The sequence below is a fragment of the Limulus polyphemus genome, unplaced genomic scaffold (genome assembly GCF_000517525.1).
Source record: "Limulus polyphemus unplaced genomic scaffold, Limulus_polyphemus-2.1.2 Scaffold13, whole genome shotgun sequence".
Taxonomy (NCBI): domain Eukaryota; kingdom Metazoa; phylum Arthropoda; class Merostomata; order Xiphosura; family Limulidae; genus Limulus; species Limulus polyphemus.
This window is the reverse complement of record NW_013665623.1, coordinates 1,240,834-1,253,285: the sequence shown is the minus strand read 5'-3', so window position 1 is coordinate 1,253,285 and position 12,452 is coordinate 1,240,834. Positions and strand designations below refer to the sequence as shown.

At 33.1% G+C, this 12,452-nt stretch overlaps 1 protein-coding gene across 1 annotated transcript in view; it reads right to left on the bottom strand.

Moving 5' to 3' along the window:
• Positions 1–9,977, bottom strand: part of LOC111085228 (gonadotropin-releasing hormone receptor-like) — an 11,866-nt gene extending 1,889 nt beyond the window's left edge. The window contains exon 1 of the mRNA XM_022382836.1: positions 9,387–9,977. Within this exon, the coding sequence (XP_022238544.1) occupies positions 9,387–9,977 (591 nt within the window). The remainder of the gene's footprint in view (positions 1–9,386) is intronic.
• Between the last annotated feature and the right edge of the window lie 2,475 nt (positions 9,978–12,452).

The following is a 12,452-nucleotide window of genomic DNA, read 5'->3' as shown; positions in this document are numbered from 1 at the left end:
ATAATACGTATATAGTGTGTGTTTTTTTAATCCAAAATTACACAGTGGGTTATTGCGCTCTGTCCACGACTAAGAATCAATTTTAGCGTTGTAAGTCCGTTAAGCTACCATTGTTGGCCCGGCATGGCCAGGTGGTTAGGGCGCTCGACTCGCAATCTGAGGGTCGCGGGTTCGAATCCTCGCCCCATCAAACATGCTCGCTCTTTCAGCAGTGGGGGCGTTATGATGTGACGGTCAATCCCTCTATTCGTTGGTAAAAGAGTATCCCAAGAGTTGGCGGTGGGTGGTGATGACTAGCTGCCTTCCCTCTAGTCTTACACTGCTAAATTAGGGACGGCTAGCGCAGATAGCCCTCGTGTAGCTTTGCGCGAAATTAAAAAAAACAAACAAGCTACCATTGACTCAATGTGGCTGAATACTGATAATACTGTTGGGCTATATTTTTTCAATAATAATATAGAGTTATGATATATTTTTCCCGATCGCAAACTTCATGTAAGCACATTGCACAAATAAAGGATAATCGATTTTTTTATATTTTATTTATAAAAAGGCCAAACACACTGCTAAAAAAGGGATAACCTCAGTCATCCCCTTCAGCTCATTCTTATGTACATGAGGCATGTAATGATTAGTCATTGACCTGGCATAACTAAGGGATTAGAGCACTCGATTAGCAAGCTGTGAGTTGCGAGTTCGAATTACTCACTCAACATGCTCGCCCTTTTAGCAGAGGGGACGTTATTATATTACGGACAATTACACTTTTCTTCAGTAAAAAAGTAGCCCAAGAATTGGCAGTGAGTAGTGTTGACTAATTGCCTTCCTTCTAGTCTATCACTTCTAAGTTAAAGATGGCCAGAGCAGATAGAGCTGTGTGCGAAATTCCAAAAACAAACAAACCATTGTTTTAAAATGCAAACCTTTGGTCTTCCAGTCTATACTGTGTATAATGGCAGTGGTCTCATAAAATATTGCTTCATTTGTCATAGAGATCAAACTGCTCCAAACTATTTATTATCAATAACCAAATCACAAAAAAAGGATGTTTCACTAATGTGGAGAACCTTTGAACGAATAAAGCTACCATTCATAATTAATTGTTGTGAATTAGTTAATAGTATCACAAAGTACTGTTATCAGAACGTGGAACCACTTCAACTAATATTACAGTTACTCAGGCATCATCCACAATGGATGCAGACAACCGCTATATATGGAATCTTACTCACGTTACTTGTATTGTGCTTGCTCTAAGAATAAAGCAGAAGTTTTCAGTCGCATCTGGGTGTCATGACAATACGTAGACTGTTAGAAGCAGTTTTTATATGGCTGATCTACATGTCAGATGCTCAATTACGTACCTTCAGAATCCAGCAAGGCACAAAACAGTTTGACTGTAATGATCCCCAGAACATGTCTAGTTGACTAACGAAATATGCAGTAATATTCTCTTTTTTACAGATGAGTCTCGCTTCGCCAAATAGGAACATAACGGGTATATATTTAATTTCAAGATAGCCTGAAACTGGATTCAATACCGGTTTCATGTTGGTAAATATGGTGCTGTGTGACCAATAATTTGCACGAAAAAATAATCAAATGTCTGGTTTTAAGAAAATGAACCGAAAGGTATGTAGATATTATTTTATATCAATTTTGTATAGCTGAAATACTATAAATTACGAATATTTTATTATATTTTTATACATTATCTACGTTACTAGAAATGTCCAGAGTTTGGCTAATGTTGACAATAACAGGCCGATGTCAACGTTAGTAATAATCCGATGTAAAATTTGAAAAAAAATCAAAACACAGTTATTGAAATTTCACACGTTATTTCACATATTATCTTGTTGGATGGTTTAACTAATCATTGATACATGTACAGTTATCCTGAATATCGTTTTCGATCTTATTTGAAAAGGCTTATAATCTGTTCTAACGCTAACTTCATGTGTTTTTGTTTCAGGAATGACATATTTAAAAATACGAGTCAAAACCTACTAAAGTAGTAATTAAATAAGAACTTATTCAACGATTTTCATTCGCCAGTATTTGAAATTTACATGTGTAACGAACATTAATCCTTCAAAATGCTTACGTCTACAAGGGATCACTTTAAAACATACTCCATAATGCCTCAAAGGAGCATTATCTTTCTCAACTTTGTGCCCGTGGCTTTAATATGTTGTTATTAACAAAGTGCTTATTATGCTATAAAACTTAAAATCGTTACTAATCACAAATGGACAGTTCCTCGCTGATCAAATATTTTATATGTGATGTATATACAGTCTTGGCTAAAATTGGTGCATATTTTGTAACAAATAAGATCATTATTTTCAAGATGGAATACAAATACACTTAGCGAGGTCAAACTGATAAATTTGTGTTATATTAAACATCTACATACAGTACTATGCAAAAGTGTTAGAACAAAATAAAAAATAGATTTCAGGCTACTTTCAAAGAGCAATAGAAGGTAATTCACATGTGAAACATCAACATTTTATTAATCTTCATATTTAGTACAACAGAAACTCAGTGGAAGTGCTTGAGTTAAGCAAACAGTTAATATTTTGTGTGTCCCTCTTTTGCTTTACAAACTGCAGCCAGTCTTTCAGGCATTGTTGTAACATAGTTAATCAAAGTGTCCTTTGGAATTTTACTCCAAATGTCTTTAATACACTCCCATAAAGTTTCTTTGGAAGTAACTTTGTATTTGTCAAATTTTTGATCTATCCCAGATCTGCTAAATTGGGTTGAGATCGGGGCTCTGTGGGGGCCATTGCATCATTTGAATGACTTCAGCAGATTCTTTCTTAGCTAAGTAATTTTTGCATAGGTTGGATGAGTGTTTGGGGTCATTATCTTCTTGGTAGTAGAATTCTTTACCAATAATACACAAACCACTGGGTATACCATGACGGATCAGAATATGATGGTACTTGCGCTGGTCCATTATTCCATCTATTTTGCAAATATTTCCTATCGCCTCAGCAGAAAAACACCCCTAAACCATCACACTGCCTCCCCATGCTTTAGTGTAGCTTCTATGCATTGGGTAAGTATCTTTCATGTTTCTTTCGCCAGACGAACAATATACGCTTTGAACCAAATATTTCAGACTTTGACTCATCCGTCCATACACCCTTTCAAATCATCAACAGTCCAGTTTGTACTTTTAGCAGATTTCAATTTCTTGACAATATTTGGAGATCGACGTAAAGGTTTTTTAACTGCTACACGACCAAATATTCCATTCTCGTTGAGTCTTCTTGATACTGTAGATCTGGACACTTTTCTGTCATTTGGTACATGGTCGTTTACCTCATGCTTGAGATCAGTGGCAGTCTTCCTTCTGTCTTAAAGGCTGCATAAACGAAGATACTTAGCATCATTATAATTGGATTTAGGTGTTCTGCCTCTTTCTTTCCTTCTTTCAAATTTACCTATCTCGATTTCACGATCTAGGGTGTACTCGACAGTGTTTGGGGAACAGTTCAAGTCTACAACAATTTGTCAGAGAGTCCAACCAGCATCACGTGAAGCTTTTATGCGAACACTCGCACTACTGACAATTTTCTACGCTTTTTGGGCAGTGGCATGACAAGAAAACTTGATATATAATGCTAAACACTGTTATTAACAGGTTTTTTTGTGAGTGATATTAGATTGATTTTTTCTAGCATATACTGGTACCATATGCTAGCTCCTTACTAGTTTCTTTCTATACAGTTAAGACACTACATGGGGTACCATGACAGTTACTTCAGACCCTAAATTTGATCAGTATGTTCATTCAAGCAGAACCCTTATGACAAGCCCTTGGTACAACTATTTGGGAATTCTAAATAATTATAAGTATTCTCACCTTGGCTTATTCAATAGTCAACAGGGATCAGTAAAGCATTACCATAGTGTTGAAATTTACATTCTGTAATGGTATGGAAGAATTAGTCCCATGAAATGGAAAAAATGATAACATATTCTCTTGTCCCAACACTTTTGTACAATGTTGTATGTAATTTGTATAATGAAACAGGTTAAATGGACATCATTAACAATTTATAAGAACAGCAAACAATTTCGTCAGATATTTGTAGAAAGATGTATAATTCAGCATTCCACCTATCGCATCAAAATCTTATCAAAGCATAAATAATGACAAAATATAACATCAAATTATTATAAGTAGCGTCTGTAACCTTATATCAGTTCATATTAAACATTCAGTACCTGGTAGGTGCTTCTCGTAGTGTAATAACCTCCGCAAGGCGACGTGACATGCTGTCTATGAAGTTCTTGATGTAATATGCCGTGATGTCATCCACACTTGTCATTAGAAGGTGCTGAAACTAAGCTACAGTAGCTACATTAGGGTTGTAGTTAGCAATTTTCCAGCTCAGTTCTGCTCAACAGTTCTTAATGGGATTACAATGTAGACACTTTGCTGGTCATGCAAATCTTGTAATGTTCTCCTGATCGAGATAATATTGTACAATACCCTCATTCTGGGCAGTGGCATTGGCATACTGGATCATAAAATTATTAACAAACCTTGGCCTAGCATATGGCAGAAATATCGTCTCCATCTGATGCCCTTAGGAGGTTCCATTGATGTTTCCTGGGGGATATGAAAAGCAGTTTTTCCATCAAAAATCACATTCTGTGGGAAAAACAGTCATCTGTTTTCCAAGCAAACGACGAACTCGAATCCTACCATTAGCTTTAACAAACCAGAAATAGGACTCGTCTGAAAAAATGACATATCACCAGTGTCCTAACTGTAAGTTGGCATGCTGTCTTGTCTAAATAACACAGTGACGACGGTGAATTCTGGCTAATTTCGGTTTGCAGATAGCCCTTTTTGCAAAATAACCTTCTGTGGTCACTCTCATATTCACTATTCTTCTGGATACCCTGTAATGAATGTGTTCATGCCATTTCCGTAATAAGGTGTTGCAAGACTTCTTTCGACCTTAACGTGTTAACCCGATCAAAATACGGTCATCTCGAGTTGTAGTTTTCGGCATCTACCAGTAGATTTTCCTGAACTAACTTTTCCTGTAGTTCAATGACGTTTCAGGATTCTGGATACAATGCACTGGGGAGTATCCTACTGTTCGGGCAATGTCAGTTTGCTTCATATGATTTCTAGACAGTCGAATAATTTGACGCCCTATAACTTCTGGGACGCGACAAGGCATGACTGTAGATCAAGTACAGAGAAATTATCTGAACAAAGATGTTTCCAAAAAAAAAGATTATACCAAAAGGACACCCTTTTATAAAAAAACAAAAACAGATGTTTATGTGTGCTTTGATGAACAAATGCTCAAAACAACTTAAACACACCAGAATAACAACTCGTATGTTATATGTCTATAATAAAATATTCGCACTAAATTATTTAAAGTTTTTGAATTCATTAAGAACATTATCGTAAACTCTTTGTATGAAACTAAACAACGCACACACACACACACATGTATATATATATATATATATATATATTAAAGTTGAATTTAATAATAAGAATTATAATAATTTTACATATATTTGCATAAAAATGATAGCTATATGGTTGGGAATCCTCTGTACTACTTTTTAGAATTATCATTGTTCAGCGTTAAACATTGCTATCAGGTAACTTTGATCTAGAAAACAATGCATAAACAGATGCCACTGATCAATTAGGGACAAACAAATATGGATCTAATGAAAAATATCTATAGCTGCCAAATCAGAGATGACAAATGACGTCATTACATTTTCACTTTTGCAGAATACCTAAACCGAAAACTGACGTCATTACATCTCTTAATTTTCACTTTTGCGTATTTTAGGAACAGATTGTTTGTATGTTTATGCGTAATTATTCACAGAACGTCTTGTAGAAAAATTGTGGTATACGTATCACAATTTTGTTAGAGAGCCTTTACACGTATATCTAATTTCACTTTTTATTTTATTAAGTAATGTCACAGAAGCTTTAGGAAAAGAGGAAATCTGCTTTGAGCAATTAAAGAGTATCAAAATCATATCAAAATCTAGTTTTCCGTCAACACTTAACGAAGCTGACGAGAGACATGTTATACTCAATATACATTTAAGTGTGTAAGAAAGGATTAATAATGAAAAAAATATTCAGAAATACTGAATATTAATTAGGAACTAAATCAAAGATGGTTAAAGATATTTCATAAAGTGTCAATATGTGACTACATCCCAGGTGGCGTTTATTAAGGATATGTAGATTTTATTTATTTCAGTCTTTCTTTTCGAGTATGAAGGCTACACAGATATACAAGTATGTGTGTAACAAGGGTCTGCGTCTGATTGTGTTCTCATTTCAGTGGACGTGAGTTTGCACGTTTTCGTGACAACGTAAAGGCAACTTTGTTTTATTACATACAGCATGCAAAATGTGCTATGATATATATATAACTACAGAAAATTATAGAAACAGTACTTGTACTGCAACGATTATTCACTTATAAGCCTAACTGTAATGAATTTTTATTTCTTGTGATTATATAGACATGTACTTAGTATATGAGTAAAATATATCTACATTATTACAACACATTAATAGTATAGCCAAAATGATATAACATTTACGTAGCGTGTCAAAGACCATTAACTACTGATGCGATGGATTACATCTTTCAAGATATATGTACAATACTTTTCTCAAAGTCAGCAGCTTCTCTAAACGTTAATATAAGATACCACAATATTATGTTTCACATGTAACAATTACGCTAAATTAAGAGTTTACCATATTTCTTCTCTTTGAAGGTTGATTGTAGTATTTAGTATAATCGTCTATAAGTCTGAGAATTTTTCATAAACAAAGTATGGTTATAGACAACGATAAATTACATTTATTCAATATTGCTTATAGTCAGAAAATGATACAATTTTCATCAAGCTCATTTGTGTAAAGTCCCAGAAGTTTTTTCTTCTTTTCTACCAGGAAAATAAACATAATGCAAATTAAGTGATTTTATAAAAATATACCTTCAAGTAGGAATCATTTTTACAAATGACTTCGTTTCATCCAACAAAAATCATGAGGGAATGTTTTATCATAAAACTTCATCACCTCATTATCTATGCCGGTGAGTGACGTATATCTACCTGAGCTTACCTAATTACTTAGCTATCATTAACAAAGCAGGCTGACCAAAACGGTAATGTTTCCACTTAGTTCTGGATGAAATATTAGCTACAAAGAATCGCAATTCCAAATCTTGACAGTGAGAGGCGTAGATTTTTGTGAGCTGGATTGCATACTTTCAAATTCAGCCACATTTTCTCTTGAGTGTTATTTATCATAAAGCAATAATTTATGAATTAGCTATATGGCTGAATGAGCAAAGTTAATATTGTTTACAACGTTGGATTTGGTGTCACTAGAGTGAAAAAGCTCAATTTATTTGCAGCACATGAGATATCAATAAATAACAATCCTTTTATTGTGTTGGTTCTGGTTCAGTCGCTTGAAAAGATTCACCATCAATCAGAGAATATTGTCGAAAGGACTAACAGAAAATTAAAAACAAAAATTACCGAGAAAAGGAAAGATAGCCGTATAGAAGCTCAATACGTGCCTGCGAAAAATCGCTAGCTTTGGCATTTCAGCAGTCAACCAAACTGTATCATCACATTTTGTTATTTAAAAGACTTTTCTATCTCATCTTATTTTGTTTCCTCTTTAATGTTTTGTCGATATTAAGACTGCCTTTACGCAACTTTTGTGTAAAAAATTTTATTACTGACCCATAAGCGATGGAAATCTTTGGAACTTCCAGTTGAATGCTATAACTGTATAGATACTAATATGTACAGAATGTTAGAGTAAAGCTCATATTGGACCTGCCTAGATTTGCACGCTCAAGACCAACTAAACTGTCTCGCTACAACTTTCGTCTCAAAAAGATGTCTTTTAGTGTCATTTAAAGGCTTTATATTTGCCTACAAAATATATCAGTTGCAAATGTGTTCACGTTTGTATAAGAGAACATACCCAATAGTAACTACCCTTATGAGTCCGCAGTAGGTTTCACACTTATCATACTAAAATACGGGCTTCGATTCCAAGTGATGGTCTATTAGGTAGCTTTGTGATAAAACAAAAACAACAAAAAGATAATGTCCCCCATGTTAGTCAGTAGCAATTTTACGGACTTACAATGCTAAAGTTCGAGGTTTGATTCCACGAGGTGAACAAAGTGCAGATAGTGTGTAGTGTAGCTTTGCAACAAAACGAACAAAGAATCAAAATTTTAATAGTAAATATATATACATATCAAACGAAACTTCATATAACAAAACCAGTATATACTTTTACAGAATCAAATTATAGTTCGACGTCATAGTATAACCCAATATCCTTAGTTATAATTGTAGGATAAGAGATATTGAAAATGGCCTATATTTTGAAGAGAGTGATAAATCATATCCTTCGTGAGTGTTAAAGGTGCGTGGACTCTGTTCATCAAATGACTTAAATTATGAATATTTTGGTTAAGCACATAAGGGAAAAAAGCATTTGAATTTAAAACAACTTATTTTTGTCTGAGGAAATATTGTTTTGTGGCATGTCCACATTTCATGCTAATCATTTACTTCTCCCATGTTATATTCTACAGACTATATGCTGAAGTACTTATGTCGTTATAACATATGCTCTCACATCAAAATGAATTTAATAGTTGTTTAATCATCCGCTGTGTTAAACTAGAGTAATTATCACGCTGTGTAACCATTCCTTCAGTGATAAATACAGTTAAATGAAAACTTTTTTCTACTGAAATTCATCATCCTTAAGAAAACATTATATAATATTTAACGTTTAAAATGTTTCACTATTTATATGTATACAAAAGACTTTAATGATTAATCGATGTTTACTACTTTAACAAGTCCTTCATGGAAAAAGAAAAATATACAAAAGCAAGAATGAAGCTAAAAAAGCATATCTGTATAATGCATGTAGAATAAAGCTAAAATGTTTCAAGTTTGTAATAATAATATGTTTGCAAGAAAACAGGAGATATTCTAGAAGAATTTGACTTTTAAAAATAATTGCATTTCTTGATCTAACATCGAAAACATATTTTTCTTAAATTTTCACCATTTATTTGTGAATAACAATTAGTCATTTATGTATTATATAATAGCCATATCTTTTCTAAACCATATTTTCTTGCATGCTTATGTTATGACATTATTAACTTGTAAAAATGCTGAAAATCAAAATGTTAATTATATCTAGGGTAAAACTTAGAATAATAATTTTATTAATTTAGCATTATATGATTAAATATATGGATAGTGGAAATTTATAAATAAATATCTATAAGTTCTACCTTAGTACGAAGTGCCAGAGGTCGTTTCACTGCTCTACACCTGTCAAATGCAATGGGGACTACCATGTAATTACTAGCACAACAACTGAATCCCAGAAGAAAATGAAACAGCTTGCAAAGGATTTCACCTGCAGGCCAAGAAGGACCGAGATATTCTAAAACAAGAAGCGGAAGGGTTCCGCATAAAGTCACCAAGACATCGGCTAATGCCAGATTTCCAAAAAGTCGAACCATTCGAGTTTTTTGTTTTCGATGTGTCCAAAGCCAATTTAGCATCAAGCTATTTCCTAAAAGTCCAAGTAAAACAAAGACCCAAAGTAAAAATACCCGGATGTCTCGTAAAGCTCCACTTTCGTGAGAGATAACAGTAGAAGTATTTTCATAATTATGCAAAAGTAGCTCTTCTGACTCTTCTCTCTTCACCCAAGAAACTTCAACGGTAGCTACAACGTTCATTTTTTCCTTACTGCAAACATTACACGGAGTGGCCCAGAAGCAAATGTTTTCTACCCATGATCCCTTGCTCTTCTTAACTACAGGAAGCTGCGCGAGCTTCGACTTTGTCATTAACCAATAAAGCCGGCCAGACATATTATTGTTCTTCCAAAACAACCACGTTTAGTTTCGTATTGATCAAAAGTCATGCATGTAGAGTAATGCATGTTTTTCACTTGGGATATACGATCAGTATTCAATAATCATTACACAAATGAAGCGATTTAATCAGTAATTTGTTCTTTATTTGTGTTTGTTTTTAAGCTAGAAAAGTATATTTTATTTGTTCAACTTGAAAACAAATAGTAAAAAATAAAATAAAGAAGACTAGTTAAGAGTTAACTTCGATGCTCTAAGGTAATAACTAACCTTTTTTTTTTTCAATTTTCAAACCATGAGTATCGAATAAACAATTTTTCTATAGCTAATGCCACTGCGTCCGAAAATGGTGTATAATCATTTATTTTATATTTAGTCAGCCTACCTAACTTTAGATTGGTCTAGAGCTCCATATGTCTATGCAATTAATTTACGTTTAAACTGATGTTAAAATCAAAACATGGAAAGTAGCTCACTATGCGCCGTCTGACTTTTTAATTAATTAACAGTTTAGAAGAATCTCTAAAATAAATTCATCTCTTATATTTAAAAGAAATAAAATGAGAACTGTTATATATATAAAAAACAAAGTATAAATACTACTAATATTCAGTTTATTCGAAAATGCGTCTCCTAGACAACTGCTACTTAAACGCTCAATTAACGTAATTAACTCCGCCTTCGGTGGCGAAGGTTGTGTTTTTATATCTGTGTGTGTTTGCCAGCAATATTTCTAGAAAACGACTGAATGAATTTGGACGACAGTTATTACACTTTCGGACTATGACCCAACTTAGAAGTGATTAGTTTTTGGACGGTCAAGGTCACAGCAAGGTCACAAAAATCCAAAAAATTACTATCTGTTAATATAGGGACCGATTTTACACATAATTTTTGCTCTATAACTCACTCAATAATAAACATATTTTGATGAATCTTGGTGGACATATGTCGAATATTATTCCTCATTGTCCTGCAATTGTCCGATGGTAACGACGTCCCCTTTTTCCTATTTTTTGAGAGCCGAATATGATCAAAGCTGCGTTGCAAAGGTATGTGCTCTATTGAGTGTTCCTTTAGTTGTGTGGTGTTTTCATTTGATAAATTTATACAGTAAATCAGTTGTCACATACATATTTTGATCAAATTTCCAAAATTCTCTACTCTTGCAGATCAAGCACTTGAGCACAGAAACTTTGTTTTTCTAAATACTTTAAAGTATTTGATACCACAAAAAACTATTTATATTTGAGTTGATAAATTTTGTTTTCTTCAAGTATAAGTTATATTTAGTGATAAATTTCATAACGATCTGGCTATACAATTTTAACATTATAGCTTGATAAAACGTTTGATCTTTGCATATTATTTCATTAGATTTATCATGTAAGATTTCAGTTTTTAGGCTCAGAAAAATTAGATTATCGACTATCTTACATTCCAAAAGAGATATTTTTCTCACATGAGACTTTGAGGCTGCCGTCGAACATGGGTTCGTGAACTTTTTTTTTTCTTCGCGGGCGAAAATAGACACCAGCAGTACCTATTTGTGAAATTAAATGTCAATTCAAGAATGGCCATATGCCTGGATAGACGATTCACAAGAAAATGAAAGTCTACATTTTGTCTTTGATAAGTCATCTAGCAAGTTTACTATAAATGTTTAGCTATAAACATAAACATTTGATCTAAGATCATAATTTCCCATCTAATAGCTGAAGTTTTGCATTGAGTTCATGGGTCTAATTGAGTAGAAAGTATAAAAGAATTGTATGCTAACTGAGGTGTACTAGAGTTGTATGAATGTCAATTTAATCTTGGCAATCCAGCATTTTATAATCCATACATGGTTCAGTTTGTGTTATTTCAAAATATCAAAGGTTATCGAGCTGTCATCTCTTCAATGGAATTTGCTCCTTAGATAAAGTTGAAGAGATAACCCACATTTTAAGATAGGTGATACTGTTATTTATTTATGCGTCTAAAAAGATAACATCCTGAAGAAGTGTGACTATGTATATATCTTGCTATGTTATATTTGTAGACAATAGTAGTTTTAAATCACAAATATGTGAGTTCTAGATCGAAAACAGAAAGTAGTAACTTAAAGCAGAAAATAACTTTCTTATGTACTCTCATATCTTGAGAAAGAGATGCCAAACTTTCTGTATTGTTCTGTAAAGTTAAATCATAGATAAATTCGTTTTTTTACGAATTGTTAAGTTCAGTGACATACATAGTATATTCTTTATTAATTAAGTTACACTTATAGTATAATGAACATAAAACTTCTTTTGGTTATAAAGTATATTATATAATGTTAAACATTGTAAGAAAACGTAGTGGATTTATAAAATGTAAAAGAAAAGATACGTACTTTCTCGTAGACCATATCTTTTATCGTAAGAAATAATATAAAGCAACAAAATTAACAATATTTTGTTAAGAACTTTTTTATTGTTATCACAGCTA